The sequence below is a fragment of the Camelina sativa genome, chromosome 8 (assembly GCF_000633955.1).
Source record: "Camelina sativa cultivar DH55 chromosome 8, Cs, whole genome shotgun sequence".
NCBI classification, from domain to species: Eukaryota; Viridiplantae; Streptophyta; class Magnoliopsida; order Brassicales; family Brassicaceae; genus Camelina; species Camelina sativa.
In genome coordinates, this window is record NC_025692.1 from 10,120,402 (window position 1) to 10,138,872 (window position 18,471).

Consider the following 18,471-nt stretch of genomic DNA (forward strand, 5'->3'; position numbering starts at 1 on the left):
TCAGCTAGACTTATGTAGAGATTGCTTGGCTTGAATTCAGTGTGTCCAAGCTTTTCTGCTATAGAGTAGGGCATGACACTAACAGATGCTCCAAGATCACACAAGCATTTGTTGAAGTGAAGGTAGCTGATGGAGCAAGGTAGATTGAATGGACCTGGATCTTCAAGTTTTGTTGGTACAATAGCTGTCCCAATCTCTTCTTGATCTCTCCTGTTTTGATTCTGAGCTTTCTGCTTGGATATGTCAAGTAACATGCCTTTGTAGAGAGGATATGGGGCATATTGTTCCAAAGCTGGTCCTCTCTCCTCTTCCTTCTCTTCAATGACAACCTCCTGTTGAATGGCCCTCACTTCCTTCTTTTCAATCACAACCTCTTCCTTCAAAGCCATGACTTCTTCCTTCTCAATGAATTCCCCTTGTTGTAAAGCTAACTCCTTCTCTTGTTGCAAAGCCAACTTTTCCCTTTTCTCAATAATTTCTCTGAGTTCTTTCAGCTTTTGTGCTTTGAAACGTCCTGGGAATGGTAGAGGTGGGTTATAAGCAGGAGGAATGTACTTAGCAGGCTTAACATCTTCTGGGACATCAACTCAACTGGAAACTCGATCAGTCACTCGATCGTGTGTGTGTTCGAGTGGGGGGTCGAGTTCTTTGTCAACTTCAGCTTGTTTTGCACAATCTTCACTTTGAGCTTCAAGAAATGACCAATCCTCCCCAGTTTTAACTTCACTGTCCTCAGTGACAACTGCCTCATTGAGATGAATGGCCTTAGCAGTGCATTCCCTTGGGTGTTGAAGTTGGTTTGGTGTAGGAGAGGAAGTAGAAGCCATGCAACTCTCCATGTTCGTGATTGTAGAGCTCAGTCTCTCCAACTGGTTATTCAGTCCAGTAGAATAAGAATTCAACGTTTGGTGCAGCTCAGCAAACTGCCTTGCTTCCTCAATCTGCTTAGTGGCTTGCCCAAGCAACATTTTTTGCATCATAGCTCTTAAGTCAGGTTCTTGAGCTTGTGAGGTCTGGAACCATGGAGAGGGATACAATTCAGCCTGGTATACTGGTTGATGTTGCATGGGTATGTAATTGAACATACTGTTGTGGTACATCATTACTGACTCGAACAGGTACTCGGTCGAGCGCAGGCTCGAGTGGGTGGTCGAGTCGACTGGGAAGTAATGGCTATTTGGATCCGGCTTCTGGCTCGATCAAGTGCTCGATCACAGCTCGGTCGAGTGGTGGTCGAGTTGGTGGTCGAGCTGGTACCTGAAACTCAATCACAGACAAGCAGTAGAAGAAACGAGATCAGTAGTGAACAAGTGGATAAACGAACTTAATCTTAGACTTCTTTTGATCCTAATTGTCACAAAAACACACTCAAATGGGCAACGGCGCCAAATTGAAACTGACTTTCTTTGTGGTGTATGAATGAATGATGTATGGAATGATGATGTATGGAATGAATAGAAGTCAGGGTGTTTCAATTCCCCTTATGCAGTTGCAGTATAAGAGGTGTCAATCCTATCTGAGTGATTGTGAACAATTAAGATGTGCATATGAGTCTAAGTCAAGCCAATTGTAAAGATTGTTTGTCACTAACAATCCTAAAATGAGATATGAAATGCAGAAAGTAAAAACAACTAGAACAGGATACTAAATGCAAACAGAACAAACAACTTGAAGCTATAATGAAACTAGAACAAAGATAGAAACTATGCTAATGAACTAATGCAAGACAAGTAATGAACAGGAAACTACGTGAATGCAATGGAAATGAAACAGGAATGAAACAAGACAATCACAAATCAAAAACACAAGTTCTGGGGATGAACTCGAGCAGCACTCGACCGAGTGTAGGTCGAGTACGTGGTCGAGCTAGACTTAAACGTGAAAACAGAGCAACACAAGAAAAACAGAGCAATGCTAAAACCAATCAAACAACAAGCAAGCAATGATATTTAGACTAAGATTTCAATAAACAAAGAAGGCCTTGAGGAGGGATTCATGGGCTGAGCTAATCATTGTGGTTATCTAACTTGGTCAACAAATCTCAAGCAAACATTGAGCTGATCTCTAGACATACTATTCTAATACATGTTTAATCCACTCTCATGGCAAGAAACAATCAAACCTATGCATTTCTAGACTTGTTCTCACAAAGAAAAGAATCTACACAAGCAGGCATTAAGCAATACATCTCAAACCAAACAAGACTTCTAATCTCTTAGCAAGCCTAATGGTAAGCTCTAGATCTAGCCTTATCTATGCTCCTTAGACATTGGTGTGATGCTAAGATGCTTGAAATCAAACCCTACCCTCTCAGATATAGGATCAGCATTAAGATCATCTAGCCTAGAAGAGATCTACAACAATCAAGCTTGACCAAATCAAACAAACCACAAGATCAACCCAGCCTAACCCATCCTCAAGGTCCTAAACAAACTACTCACAAGAACACATGGTGAAATATGTCAAAAACCCAGAAAATAATGAAACTTGCATCATTAGAAAGATGAAACAGAGATCTACAATATTGATGAAGGAATAAAACTCGAAATCTTAATACTTTGAAAGTTATGAAACAAACAAAATATAAGAATCTAGTCTTTCTCTCTCAAACAAGTACAAAATCTAAAAAAAAAAAAAAGTGCAAAAGGAATAAAATCTAAAAAAGGTAAAAACTAGGTTTTAGACTCTCTAAAAAGCTGGACTCTTTGGTGGCTGCAGGTACAAGGGCCTTATATAGGAGGTGAGGTGGAAGCCCTAAAAATACAAAAAGTCAAAGTAGTCAACGGCTCGGTCAACTCGACCAGTGCTCGGTCGAGTGGCTGGTCGAGCTGGCTTCTCTCGTGCATTCTCCACTCGGTCGAGTCCTCCTCAGCACACGGTCGAGTGGTGGTCGAGTGGTGCGGTCGAGTTGGACTCCGGACCTTGATTCTACAGCCTTAACTCTCTTGTTTTCTCCTCAGGACAGCTTCACTTCTCCTCAGCATTGCTTCCATGCTCCTTAAGCTCCAAAATCACCTGTTTATGCATGAAAAGATGCAAATGCAATGCAACTAAACTCTAATGCAAGAACAGTCCTAAAGCTATGCAATAATGGTCAAAATGGATAGCAAAAGATGCAAAAGATGTGAATATATTAAGGGAAAACAGGGTAAAATATATGAACATCAACTGTTCTGAAGCTCAGGCATCCGGTGGAGCAGAACATGGCAATGCATGCTTTCGAGATAATGTCCTCTTCATCCAAGGGGGTGTATAAGCTTGAGGTGCATGAGGTCTGGCAAGGATGTGAGGAACAGGACTTGGGTGGGATTTTGGGATGGGTTTGCTTCTCTTATGTCCTGCAAAATCATCAACAGAAGAAACAAGCGCTCTACGATAATCTCATGGCTTGGTTAACAAACTGTTTTTGTATCTTTGAAAGTCTTATTGATGATAGGAGAGGGTTTAGGTGAATAAGAGGTGTACCTTTGCCTTACCTGAGGGCTCTGGTGTGTGGAGTTGGAAGTCTTCTGTTTGGAAACAGCTTTAGGAATTGGAGCATCAGTGTTGGACAAGGTTTGGCTCGGATGTGGAGGAGTGTCGACCGACACTAATGTTGTGTCGATCGACACTGAGCCAGATGCTCGAGTAGCAGAAACTTTCTCAACAGAAAAAGTCTATCCATCAATGGTAGGAGCTCTCCTCAGCTTATCCATCTCAAAATTCATACTCAAAACATCCACATTCAGTGTTATGTGTCCCTTCTTCACATCAATGATGGCACCAGCTGTAGCCAAGAAAGATCTTCCTAAGATGAGAGGATCTTTAGGCTCTGTATCATACTTCAGTACCACAAAGTCAGTGGGAATCATGAAGTTTCCAACCTTAATTGGAATATCCTAAAACACTTTCAGGAATTCTTTGGGATCGATCAGCTAAGATAAGAGATATCTGAGTCGGCTTAAAATCTGTCATCCCAAGTCTCAGAGCAACAGAATGTGGCATCAAGTTGATGCTAGAGCCAAGATCACAAAGTGAGTGAGCAAATCGTCCTGCTGAGATTGAGCAATCCAGTACAAAGCTTCCAGGATCTGGTAACTTCTTAGCAGTCCTACACTGAATTGCTGCACTCACTTTCTCAGAGACTACCACTTCTTTCTTCCTCTCTTTCCCCCTTTGAACAGGCTGGTTCAACATAATTGCACTAACATCCTTCGTTAGCAAAGCTCCTTCTTCAGGACTCAAACCATTTGACACCATTCTCTTCACATACCGCTTAAGAGATGGTGAAAGCTTTACTGCATCAATCAAAGGCATCTCAATCATCACCTTGTCCATCATTGCCTTCCATCTAGCTTCCTCAAGCTCCTGCTTAGACCTTCTTGGCTTAGGAAAAGGAATCTTCGGTTGGTACACCCTTTCAACAGCTGGAACCTGAGATTTTGCAGTTTCGGGTTCTATCTGAGAGGGGTGTCGACCGACACCCAGGTGGTGTCGATCGACATCATCATCTGAACCCGAGAATTTGGTTGATTTTTCTCCCTGTTCTGCAGAAACAATTGCACCAGCATCTTCATCTCTCACTGATATGGCATTGCAAGCATGCTTGGGGTTTGATTCAGTTCTTCCAGGAAGAAAACCCTCTTGCCTTTTAACAGACCCAGCAGTCTGTGCCACTTGACTCTCCAATTGCTTAACATGTACATTCAGTGCATCAATCCTTCCAGTAAGCTCTGTGTAGACATTATCAATCTTCCCATTGAATGTCATTGTCATATTCTCCTGTCCCTGAAGAAGCTGATCAAGCATGGCCTCTATTCTACTCCTAGAAGGAGTTTGTGGATGTGGAGACTGATAGGAAGAGTTCCCATAAGTTCTAGTATAACCATTGTTCTGTTGCTGCTTCTGGTAATCCGGTTTGGGAGTATAACCTGAAAAGTTCCCACTGTAAGGCTTGTTACTTTGCTGATTACCGAATCTCTGACCCTGATTCCCATATACAAAGTTGACATCTGCTTCTTCATTCCCAATCTCAGGTTGTGGCTCAAATGATTCAATTTCAGCAACAAAGTGAACTGATTTCTTACCAACCAGGAGATTGTGAACTGAATCAAGCTTAGCATTAACAGAAGCTAGCTGGTTTGAATCAAATTTTCCATGCAATCTCTTCCTTTCAGTATCTGCTCTGTTAGTGCTATTGATGGAAGCCAAATTCTCAATCAAAGCTTCAGCATCTTCTAGAAATCTTGTCTTGAAGTTTCCATTGTTTGCAGCATCCAAAGCTAGCTGATATTCCCAGTCAATTCCTCTGAAAAAGATACTCAACAGCTGCATCCTTGAAAAACCATGGTGTGGACAGTCCCTCTGATAGGCCTTGAAACTCACCCAAGCTGCTATGAAGGCTTCATCAGGTTTTTGTTTGAAAGAGGACATCTTGACTCTCAACTCATCTGACATTGCATCATCATAAAAATAGTTGAGGAAGGCCACCTTGATTTGTTGCCAAGATGTCAAAGATCCAACTGGCAACTGCTTCAACCAATGAGATGCTTCTCCTGCAAGTGAGTATGGAAAAAGCTTGCAGTAGATGTAGTCTTCAGTCACTCCATTAGCTTTGATACTAGTCACCAGGTCTTCAAAGTGCTCAATATGGTCCAGATGCTTCTCATGGGGCAGGTTAGAAAAGGGTCTTTGTCCAACTAGCTGGAAGTATGCAGGCTTCAGCTCAAAGTCATTCCTTGGGAATGGAGGTGGAACAGTAGCAGACCGGTTCTCATACACAAGATCAGCCCGGTTGTAGTCAGCAATAGTTCTGATCAAGTCTCGGTTGTTCTCCTGTCTTCGAACCGGATTGTTAACGTGGTTTGCAGCTCCACGTCCTTCTGCAGGAAGAGGGTGTCGATCGATACCCTGTTGGTGTCGATCGACACCATCGACAATAACAGCTTGCTCGTCGCCAACAACAGCTTCAACAAGAACATTTCCTTCTGCATCAAGCTTTTGGCCCTGCTCATTGCGCAAGTGGCCATCTTGATCCCTCAAAGCACCATCCTCATCACGCATCAGAATGACTGTGTTAACCATCTTCAACGATTTGGCTGCTTTTCGGTTTTCACGCTCAAGTTTTCCCAACTCTTGGTTTGAAAGCTTCACAGTAGGAATAGTCTTGTTGCTCCTTGTGTGAGGTCTAGGAGGCATACACCTAAAACACCAAAGAGAAGAAAAACAAAAACGTGTAAGTAGAAAATAAAAAGAAAAATTTAGACGAAATTAAAAACTCAAATCTAATGGTAGATCAAAGAGTCCCCGGCAACGGCGCCAAAATTTGATATGCTCAAATTTAACCCTAGAGCTACTCTCTCAAATTAAGAGGTCACTGCAGTACTTAGGGGTCGAATTCCACAAGGACTCAAGTCTACACAATAAATTATAGAGTTTTATGAATTACGCTAAACAAGATAATTTAAATTAAAAAGGCAATACAAAATATTAAATTAAACTGTTGTAAATTCAGAAGATCAAAAAGCTAGGCCTAGGGAATTTCTCAGGAAATTACAAATTATTAAATCAAGAAATAATTAGGATTCAAGCAATTAAGAACAGATCTAGAACTTTAAACTTTTGGTAAAATAAATCAGTTCTCAATGCAATTATTATCTAAATTTAAAACCAGAAAATCCAAATCTCTTTGCAAAATTCTAGGTAATAAATCAGCTTTAAAACAAGTTTATATTGTTCACAAAATTACCTAATCAAATCTCTTTGTAAAAAATAATTTTGCTCATCAAAAGATTTTGTCAGGAAAATCAATTATATTCTCATATCAATTTATTTTCCTAGGTTATTAATTCTAGATGGCCAATCAAGGATTAATAATGAAGAACAACCTATGATGAAGATCTAGAAAGATATTGAATCCTAAATAAACAGATCTAACAATTCATGAAAATCCCTGTGAAAAGCCCTGAACCTAACAAGCAAACTACTCAAACATATTCAATAAAGAACAAGACATAATTCTGAATAATAAGCAATTGAAATTAAAAAGAGTAAGAATGAGTTCAAGAATTCTTCTTCTACAAAGCAGATCTCTCTCTCTCCAAAGCTCTCAAAAACTCACAGGGTTGCAGGAAAAATAAAACTTGCTAGAAATAAAACTTAGAGGTTTTAAAAACCTAAAAATTCTATTTATATGTCCTAAAACACGTCAGGGACTTGTGTTGCAATTATGGAAAACTTCGGGCAAATTTGTAAAACTTCTAAATTTGTGATTCTTCATCGGCTGAAGAGGGTGTCGACCGATGCTCTTGTTTGGTGTCGATCGATGCCCTTGTTTTGATCCGAGTCCAAATTGATTCTTCGAGATTTATGCTCCAAAATGATCCAAATTGCTCCACTTTGCTCCTTCTGTGCCAAAGTCCTAGAAAACCTGCAAAGACTCAAAAACATCCTAGAAAACAAATCAAAAGACTCTAAAATACTCCTTATATCATGGTTAAAACCCACAAAAACCATGATATATCATGTTTGCTTGAGAGCAAGAAAAGACTAAGTTTGGGGGAGTTGATATGTATATATTTTACCATATTTAACCACTGTTTATTCACATCTTTTACATGTTTTAATAGCTTGTTTTGTAACTTTCATGTAGTTTAAGGACTGTTTATGCATTATAATAGGTTTTGCATTGCATTTGCATTCTTTCTTGTGTTAACAGGTGAATTGGACTAAAAAGGCAAGGAAATAGCATTTGGGATGAGAGGAGTGCAACCATTGAAGCAGATGGGAGTTGAATCAAGGGGATGACCAGCAAAGCATGAAGCACTCGACTATTACCACCAGTGCACTCGACCGTTTGCATCTGAAGCACTCGACCATGTGCGACTCATGGACTCGACCGTGTGATATTCAGCAACTCAACCGTTTGGAAGGAAGGGAATGGACCACTCGACCAATCCACTCGACCACTTGTGGTTGAGCACATCGAGCCGACTTTCTATTTTGTCATCTAGCCAAATCAGGGCTTCCTTCCCTCACTATATATACTCTTTGTACCCCATGGCCGCCAACAACACTTTTTTAGGAAAAATCACATCAGCAGCCAGAAGAACCTTAATTTTCATTCCTTAAGGGTTTTTAGCATTTATTTACTGTTTTGCATCTTTTATTTACTGTTTTTCTCAGATTTCTATACTTTGTAAGTCTCATAACTTTCTGGGTATTGAAAATCTGATTTTGCTTCTTTATATTAAGTTGGTGTTCATCATCCCATCTATCTTATCATGTTAGTATTATCATTTTCTGGGTTTATGTTCATCATTATCATGATTTGCTTGTCTGAGTAGTGAGTTAGGATTATGGAGATGGATTAGGCTAGTTTAGGGTTGTGGTAATCTGGAATGGTCAAGCTTGATTATTCAAATATCTCTTCTGGGTTGGGTGTGCTCTAGGCTGTTCTTATATCTGAGAGGGTAAGAACATATCTTAAACTTCCTAGCATCACACCAATGTCTAGGTTGTTAGATAAAGCCAACACTGGAGATTATCATGCTTGTCCCAAGAGATTGGTTGCACAAGGTGGTTTTTGACAAGTAATGGTCTGGTCTTTAATGCATGTTCAGTATGGTTTCACCAATGAGAGTTGGGTTAGGATGTTACTGTAACTTGATTACTTCTTTCATGAGAGTGGATTAGTGAGTCATCAAGATCATTGTCTAGAGATAGCTCATATTTGATTGAGGTTTGTTGACCAGTTTAGATAGCCACAGCCTGAACACTAGCCCATGAATCCATCTCTAGAAACCTATTTTGTTATCTGATCATTTCTTACCGCATTTTATCTTGTTTCATTGCATTCTGTTCTGTTTTAAGTTGTTTAGATTGCATATGTTCTTTGTAGAAACCCACTCGACCTAGTCACTCGACCAGTTACACGGTCGAGTACTTGATCGAGCACCTTCGGGTTGTTCATTTTACTTTCTGTTTCATTTCTGTTTCATTTAGTTTACTTTCTGCATTTACATTTCTGTCATTAGGATTGTTAGTACCAAAACCATTTTCGTATTTGGCTTGACTTGAGTCTCTGTTTTCATCTTGATTGTATGCATCACACACTTTATGGATTGACATCCTTTATGCTACAACTACATAAGGGTATTGAAACATCCTGCATCACATTCTGATCATCCATGCTTATGTGTCTGTTTGTTTGATTGCATCATTCATTCATCGCATAAGTAAAACCTGAGAAAATAAGTTGTTTCATTAACCATATTACACAAATTCAAACTCTAAATATAATAAATGAGCTACAAAAGCACGGAAAAATGTTAGTAAAGCTAGTATATTAGTAACATTAAACAATATTAAGTCATGTATACTATACAATACAAAAATGAATTAAATTTGTTAAAGTTAAACTGGAAATAGAAAAATAAAGTAGAACTGAAAGTATATAATTTTATCTAACGGAAAAAATAGAATAAAAAATTTCATCCAGTATAAAAGGAACAAAAAGCAAAATAACAGTACAATTTCGGATTCGTACTCGCGACTTAGACTATCTGCATTGGGGGTGTTGAATAATTTATTCGACTGTTTAATACTTGCAATGAAGTTGTTGAATAACTAAAAAATCTATGTGTATTCAACAGATGTTGAATAGATTCAACATGTTGAGTCAATTAATTTTGGGCCCGCATCAGCCACGTGGCGCCGCCGAATTGGTGTGTGTGATACACACAAACGTTGCGCAAGTGAACTTCTTCAAACTTTTTTTTTAAGGGATGATATTTGCTTTATTCTGATTGGTTCTTCAGATTTTTATCTCACCCTATCTACTAAACAATCAATTATTCTATAACAAATAACAAAAAAAAATACGAAAATTTATAATTTTTTTAGCTCTATAAAAAGAAACTTGAATCATTTCATTCAAATACATCTGGGCGAAATTCGGAATGTTTCGAAATTAAAAAGATTTTTATGTTTGTTAAGTGATTTAAGAGTTTTATTGTTTGTGAGTTAAGTCACCTGTATTAATGAAGTTATGTATGTTTATTATTAATTGTGTTGGGTGCTTTTTTTTGTCACCGTACTACTCTCGCCCAAGCACGTTTTTATTGTATTGTTTTAGAAGTTTTTTGTAATTTTATTTGTTTTAATAATAAATGTTTGTATTTTTATTATTTTAAAAATGTTAGTTAATAATTTAAAAATAATAAGAAAATTTGTTAAAAAATCATGTCACTTTAGCTAATTTAATTTAATTTTAGTTGATTTTTTAACTTAATTTTATTAGTAATTATTATTAATATGTAATCATGAAAATAAAAATATATAAGAAAATAAAAATACAAAATAAAAAATAGTGGAGTAGGGTGTTGAATTTTATTAAACAAAACTATTGTAATGTTAAGAAATTTAGTGGGTGTTGAATTATGATGTGGAAGAAAGAGAAAATGATGTGGAGTATTAAAAAGTGAAAAAGGAGGGTGTTGAATTTGTTTGCCATTGCATATAGTCTTATGACTGGCACCAGATGTTCCATTGCCAACTGAACTAAAGAAGCAACTAATTTCCATGTACTAGGTTAATATTAAAAAGGAGTATGATCACGTGCCCCACCTCTCTCACCTAGTTCCGCCCCTGTTTCTTGGTCTTAAAAGATTTTAAACCACACAATGATCCCATCAAAATCGATCACTTTGATTATGATTATGAACGAATCTCAAAAGGCTCTAATTAGTAGTCTAGTGGTAGGTACGTACGCTGCCTAGAGACGCAGATCATTTGAAGCGAAGAAATCAAACAAAATTAAGGCTTTTCATCATAAACAGATGTCGAACTACACTAGAGGGTTGCAGATTTGCATGGATACAAAACTCGAGCTTTCAAATCAAACTATATTTAAGGCTTTGACTTAAAATTTTGCAATCGTCATATAGACTTGTTTAAATTTGACGAACTTGAATTTGAAGAATACAACAAATATTTTTCTAACTTTAAATTTTATTATTTAATACTTTATAGTTTAACATCTTTGTAACAGGTGTGAGTGATTTCATTTCAAAGCAAAGAATTTAAATGCAAAAAAATAAAAGGTGAAGAAGTTTAAATGTGAGTAAAGCATCGGAAAAGAGAGTATGTAACAAGACCCAAGGATCACGTTTTAGTAACCAAATAAGCTATAAAAAACTGCAAAACAAGCAAAGCTTCGTACCATACGAACAATGTGAAGCACATACTCTCTACGTTTTCCATTTTATTTTGTAACATTTTATTTTTATAAACCAAGGATCATGTTCTAATACTTACTGTTCATAGTGAAACTTATGCGATGATACATTGTGAGATCGTGAAAAAATTAGTCATTCAACATATAATATTGGCCTTATATATCATTCTACTCGTCTGCGTTCCCTTAGGTGCAGGCCGGTCCGTAGCTAAAACTGGTAAAGCACAGGCTTCATAATTAAAATTTATGGGCATCACAATTGGAACTTTGTTGTGGTACAGTGGTCATCGTCCTACACTCGCTTGCATAGCTTGACGAGTTCGAACCTCGGATATGCATGTTTTGAATTATTTTTGTTTTTTGTTGTGTTTAGTGGTGAATAATTTTTTTTTTGCTTTAGGCATCCAATTAATTTGCGCCGTGGGTGTCATCATGACTTTAATTACGGCTCCGCGACTAGCCATCAATGGCCGTCACTCAGCCAGCCGTCTTAGAAATACAAAATTCCAAAAATAATCTTACTTCACAGCCACTAGATCACGATGAGTTGTTCCTACGTCAAGCTTCTAAAGTCGACGCAAACCCTTCCCGTCAACTTCCCAAAAAACTCGCTTTCATGTTCTTAACAACAACATCTATTCCATTAGCACCGCTTTGGGAGTTTTTTTCCAACCAAACATCTCATCACAAGTCTCTTTACAATGTCTACGTCCATGTAGACCCGACTCAAAAAAACGAGCCAGGTTTCTTTGGCACGTTTCATAACCGGATCATACCATCCTCAAAACTGGCTTACCGGCATACCCCAACACTCATCTCAGCCGCACGCCGTTTACTAGCTCATGCGCTTCTAGACGACCCGTCAAACTACATGTTTATCCTTCTCTGTCCTTCTTGTATTCCGCTTCACTCCTTTAACTTCACTTACAAGACACTGGTCTCCTCGACGAAGAGTTTCGTCGAGGTTCTCAAAGACGAACTAGGGTGGTACGACAGGTGGGCTGCGCATGGACCCAACGCGATGCTCCCCGAGGTACTACCAGAGGCGTTTCGAATGGGCTCACAGTTCTGGGCATTGACACGCCTTTATGCGCGGATGGTAGTGAGTGACGTTGAGATATGGTCCAAGTTTAACAAGTCTTGCGTAAGAAAAGACATGCGTTACCCCGAGGAACATTATTTCCCTACTCTCCTCCACATGCGAGACCCACAAAGGTGTGTTTCCGCTACGCTAACGCACGTTGATTGGAGCGTCAACGAACATGGTCATCCTCGGACATATAAACCTTCGGACGTTACGGCTGAGCTTATACAAAATTTGAGAAGCGCACGGCTTAGGTACGGGTATGGCAGCCGAAACAGGAAGGGTCTGTTTCTGTTCGCCCGGAAATTTTCTCTTGCCGGGATCAGTCCGTTGATGAACATTGCTCGAAACGTCATTTTTAACGATTCGGCTCTCGTGTAAAGAGAATACGTCATTTTAAGTTGACACTTTAGGGGACTTGATTTAGTTAGTTTATGATTTTTCTTATTTTTAACGTATGCATGGATATACAATTTTTATAATATGAAAAGATTCTCCTGAGGGTTTCGTTATAAGTACAAAAGAGACTTCAAAACTTTTGTACGGGGACTAAAAATATTACACGGTTCGGTATAATTAGCAAAACAAAAATAGTAAAAATAGTAAAAGAATGATTGAAGGAGAGAAAGAAATCACAAGAAACACGGCAGACCCTAACTTCATCTTCAAGGAAACTAGGCAATAGCAACAAAAATAAGCAAGTGTAAAAAAACCTCCATCAACGCAAAATTTGGTCGTCTGATTCGAACACCATACGAATCAGACAATAGTGAGAGACAGCTCCTTCGAATATTACCAAACTTAATCCTTTGATTCCGATCCCAGTTTAAGAATAAACCCTAAAATTCATTTGAATCTCTTCATAGTCATCAATCTTGAAACCCTGATTCCATGGTTTCTAGATTTCCATTGATCTTTGTTTCAAGAGAATGGGAAGCTTTCACCGCCGGACCTTTTCTTATGATAAACTTCCGACCGAACCCATTAGGCTCTCCGTTCTAAAACTAGATGGCTCTTCCTTTGGTAAATGCAATATCATTGTTATCTTTTTTTTACGTTTTGGTCACTACTTATTCATTCTCCTTCGTTAGATTCAATTGTAATTTTAATTGTTTACTATTTGTAGATGTCTACGTAATGACCTCAGCAACCGTTGGGGATCTCAAGCTTGCCATAGAGACTGCCTTTAGTCATGTCCCTAAGAAGGGACCCTCCAAGATCTCATGGTACATATTTCAACTTTTATTACATTTTTTCTCTCCTATTATAATGGTTACTGACTGAAAGAGTTTGTAATGGTGAAGGTCACATGTTTGGGGGCATTTTTGTTTGTGTTACGGTGGTCAGAAGTTAATTACCGATACGGATTGCATCGGAAGTTATGGGATGAAGGACGGTGATGAGGTCTTTTAGCTAATTTTTAAACTCATTTCATGATAAGTGATCATAGAGGTTTAGGCATGAATGAGCTTTGGGTAAAATAACAAGATCTTACATAAATGTTTCAGGTAAGGTTTAAAAACCATGTGTCAGGCAATGCAGTATTGGGCAAGGGATATTCTAGGAAATCTAAACAAAAAAATTTGTAAGTCTCTCATTCTTATACTTTTCTCATTAAAAACACAATAATGTGGTGCTTCCAACTCATGGGTAGAGTTCGGAGATGCATCATACATGTCTGACCATATCATAAAGAGTCTTGTTTCTCTGTACCAATACAGAGAGAGGATATTGCCAAAGGATGGAGATGGAGAAATGAATCGAATAGAAGAGATTGATGACTCTTGGGAAGATCTCGAGAAAGGAGGCTTCGTGAGGTACAAAGATGATGACATGGACGCTTCTTCAAATGAAAGCACTAGGTCTTGTCTAACCTCTGTACGAGGTTGCTGCTTTGTTTTTGGTTTAAAGGAGCTTCTTGGGTTTGGTAATGAACGAACCTATTACTCTTTAAGAGATACTTGGAGAGACGAATGAAATTTTTGTGTGTTTTGTTTCTTCTTCTTCTTCATTTTGTTTTGTTTTTTCTTATTAGTAAGAAAGATTTTGTAATCATAAAACAAAATGATCCAATTAAGGATCAAGTTCTATTACAAAGGGTAGTATTATGTTCAGGAAAAGCTTTATATAGAGTACAGAGTTACAATGATTCAGTAGTACAGATAAGTGCCTTAAACAAAACAAGTGGGAAAAAAAAAACAGAGCTTTTGGTAGAAACAAAACACAAAAAAAGACAACTCCGAAGAGTTGTAATGGCGACTAAGATGTTAAAACGCCATTGCCAAAAGCTCTAAAGTTGAAGAAGAAGATAAAGGCACTATCACGAACCTAAACCAAAAGAACAAGGACTCCTACAAGAACTTTACTGAGAACATAGAGAGACAACAACTCCAAAAAGACGGTCAAGATTATAACCCTAACTAGATTACCAGAACTCAGTGACATGATTCACAAGAACACTAACAGTTGTAGAAGCAAGCTCCTTTGATTAAAAGGAACCTGCCAAAAAATTTAAAAAAACAACTGCTGCGTGCGTCCTGGGAAAGAAACTAAGCTCTAGGTGGAATCTATGGGGTTTTTAGCGACCAAAACCTATGAAAAAGACTTGACTGATGATGATGGTACTAAGGTTTTGCAGAAAAAGTGGGATTTTAGTAGAGTATATCACACCTCCATAGTTGCTCCAGAAAGGTATCCACAGTACTGCTGCTGATTCTGCCACAACGTTGGATGTTTAATCCCAAAAGCGTGCGGCCGAGTTTTTGAATGCATGCCTTGCTTTTGTCTGTAATCGCTGAGCACCCGCCGACGGAAAGAACCTGAAGGTTCAGATGGTTTGGAGAAGATGCCAAAGCCTTGATTCCGTGATCTGAGACCAATGTATTTGAGATGTCAAGGTCGTTGACTGAGTAGCAGTTCTTGGCTACTGCGACAAGGCTGGCGTCAGTGATGTTCTTGCAGCCGTCAAGGTTTAGAGACTCTAATGTGTGTCCATGGCAAACGGAAACTGCAGACACTGTGTTGTCTGAAACATTTATACATCCGCTCAGATTCACCTTCACTAGACCAACATTGTTCCTCTGAAGCAACTCGCGCACACCTGCATCAGTCACTCCATCCAGTCCACAGAGTTCAACATCCTGAAGCTGATGACAGAAGTTCCCCAAGAAAGCAAGACTTGAATCCCCGAACCCAGGGCAGCAACGGATGGACAGAGAACGTAAAGAGCTGCAACTGGTTGATGGTAGAGGTGATTCTGCGTTGAAGTCCCTGATCCCCAGACAATTTGCCAAAGAGAAAGCCTTCAACTTTAAGCCAGCGTTCATAAGAAAACCCAAAAGACCAAACTGGTTGATCCTGTGGCATTCCTCAAGTTTCAAACTTTCCAGCGACAGTGCAGATTTGGCCAAAGCGACAAGTCCTTTGCCAGAAACTAGCAAGCATTTGTTCAGAGAGACGTGCTTCAAATCAGGGCAACCACTGCCAACAGCTTCGAGCCCAACATCTGTCATGCCTCGGCACGACACTACTGAGAGGGACTTCAGTTTCTTCAACCCTTTTGCATTTCCCATCACCCAGAAGCCTTTCTCGTTCACACCTTGAAGGCCTTGAAGCACAAGATCAGTAACTGCTGCTCCGTAGTGACCAAGAACAGCAAGAGACATACCAGTCACATTCAGCATCTGAAGTTTCACTTTCGTCAAGTAAGAACCAGCTTGAGCCAAGAGGAAGGCAACACCTTGATCTCCAATTCGTGGGCAGCTCCTGATAGAGATAGATCTCAGATTGATACAGCGTCTTGCAATAGCCCTTAAACCCTCATTGCCAACACCAGAACACGAATCAATAGTCAGATCACTCAGATTCACACAGTTCTCAGCAATTGCAACCAAACCACTGTCAGTAATCCCTGGACATCGTGAAAGATCAAGTTTTTCAATCATGGGGCAAGACCGAGCGATCTCAGACACACCCACATCACTAACCGCAGGCAAGTTCCAAAGAGAAAGAACCCTAAGAGATGGACAACCATGAGCAATAGCATCAAGACCAGCGTCAGTCACATTGCTTTCAAAACCACTCCCACGGATATGAAGCTTCCCCAACCCACCACGAGACGACGTCCCAACAGCAACCGCAGCCAGCCTCAAATCCGTAGCCTTCTTACCATCCAAACTTCTTGACAAAAACCCTTCACCCTCCAGATCCTGAACAGACTCACACACTTCATTCCTAGTGATACTAGTCAAGAGATTAAGCCAATGCTTGGAGACACAAGCGCAAGCACTCCTCTCTTTCCCTGAAGGCAAACGTCTAAGGATCTCAAATAAACACTCATCTGGCAACACATCGATCGAAGTTTGCTTCTGCTCAAACCCGCTGAACACTGACGTCGCGGCAATACGTAACCTCTTACGCGCTGGGAAATAGACACCGGGACAGCTCCCTGGTGATAGATTATGCATTGATCCCCCAAGGAAAAAATCTTCATCACCTATCATAATCATAATCAAAAATCAAACAAACCCCATTATTCTCAATTCCGATCTCAAATCATTCGTGAGAAGAACACNTAGAGAAGGAAGGCTAAGATTCATGAAAGAGCAAAGAAGAACCCTAGAAAGATAGGGCAAAAAAAAAAAGAGAGAGAGAAGATTTACAGAAGAAGAAGGAAGAAAAATTTGAGATATGAAGAGGAAAGCAAAAAAACTGAGAAACGTCTATAATGGAGAGAGAGGTGTAGGGTGGACGTTAATGTAGAGGATTATAACTTCTCAAGTTCAATGTATAGACGCGAAAAAGTCGGATTTGTTCTCCACCTTTGTTTCTTAAGTCCCACCGAACCCTCCCCAAATTGTTACTATATTTTATATTATTCTGACATACAAAAACATTATTATAAAAAGTGTTTTCTTTATAATATAAAGTTTTTGAAATGCAATGAAGGGTGAGAGTGGTTTGACGAAAAAGACTGAATACATTGAAGGAAGAGAAAAGCGAGTTACATGCATTGTTGACAAAATACATTGAGAGAGGTCGATTTCGTTGAATTATAAAAAAAAACATGGGTGTGTTACAACATGTCAACATGAGTGTTAGTTTAGTAATGAAATAATAATAAGCAAGTGTTGGATATTATCGTGACATGTTTTTTTAATGATGTATATGTTGGAGCCTTGGAGGATAACATTAGTCCAAATCCAATGTTTAATCATGTACTCCAAAGTTCTTAGCATTTTGATTCGTGAATTATTTGAGAAATTAATTAAATAGGGAGAGAATGCTTATAGTAATTCTTAGATGATCTATTTAAAACACTATTTAATATTTGTGTTCTTTTTTCAACATTGAATATGTTTTTGTTTTTTTCTTTCTACTCCAATCTTCCAAATTAATTTTCCATCAAGAGTGATATAGAACATGTATATTTTTAGTGGCGTAATTGAAGAAGAATAGCTAAAAAATAGCGTACGTTGTATGTTGTAAATTAATACAGTATTTTTTTTTATATTAATAAATAAATAGTGAAAGCATCTTTCAAAAAAAAACTACTAGCTAATGAGTTTTTGACAATTTCATACGTAGTTATAAGTTTTTAAAAAAAAATATGTATGCTATCGGATTCGGAATGTAGTTCATACGTTATAAAATCTCAATACCTATAGAATTCACAAAGCATTACCTAATATATGCAATATACCTATAGAGTTTCACTTCGTTAGTTGAGTTGTTTTGTTTATGTTCTTCATTATCACCTTTTTTTTGTGTGTGTGTGTGTGTGATAAAGATATATTATCACTTGCTGAATTATATCGTTTACAAGTTGTCAGAAAGCAAATGCTGGCGAGGATTTAAAAGAAGGAAAGCAAAATAATGCAATTGTCTGAATGCAATGAAGGGTGATAGTTAAAAGTTGACAAAAAGTGGTTGAATACATTGAAGGAAGCAAAAAGTTGGAATACATTGCATTGTTGACAAACCATTTTGTTTGTTTGATAAACATTCTTGACAACACCTTGGGATGTTAAGTTCGTTGAATTTGTATAGATTATCTTGGATTGAATTTGAGGGAAAAATAACATAATTGCTACGACATAACTTTTTGTTTTAAAAAAAATAAAACTACTGGTTATATACTTTGTTAGTTGATTTTAGTTTTTCTTTTACGAAA

The 18,471-nt window shown here is 38.4% G+C and overlaps 2 protein-coding genes and 1 pseudogene across 2 annotated transcripts; 2 read left to right on the forward strand and 1 right to left on the reverse strand.

Moving 5' to 3' along the window:
- LOC104709384 lies at window positions 756–12,680 on the forward strand (annotated as a pseudogene).
- On the forward strand, window positions 13,028–14,600 carry LOC104706859 (U11/U12 small nuclear ribonucleoprotein 25 kDa protein-like). The gene is made up of 5 exons (XM_010423084.2): window positions 13,028–13,322; window positions 13,426–13,525; window positions 13,604–13,703; window positions 13,808–13,884; window positions 14,021–14,600. Exons 1-5 carry the CDS (start codon window positions 13,229–13,231, stop codon window positions 14,274–14,276), a joined length of 627 nt encoding a protein of 208 aa, XP_010421386.1. The 5' UTR covers window positions 13,028–13,228; the 3' UTR covers window positions 14,277–14,600.
- Window positions 14,405–16,829, reverse strand: LOC104706858 (EIN3-binding F-box protein 2-like). The gene has a single exon (XM_010423083.2). It carries the CDS (start codon window positions 16,805–16,807, stop codon window positions 14,951–14,953), a length of 1,857 nt encoding a protein of 618 aa, XP_010421385.1. The 5' UTR covers window positions 16,808–16,829; the 3' UTR covers window positions 14,405–14,950.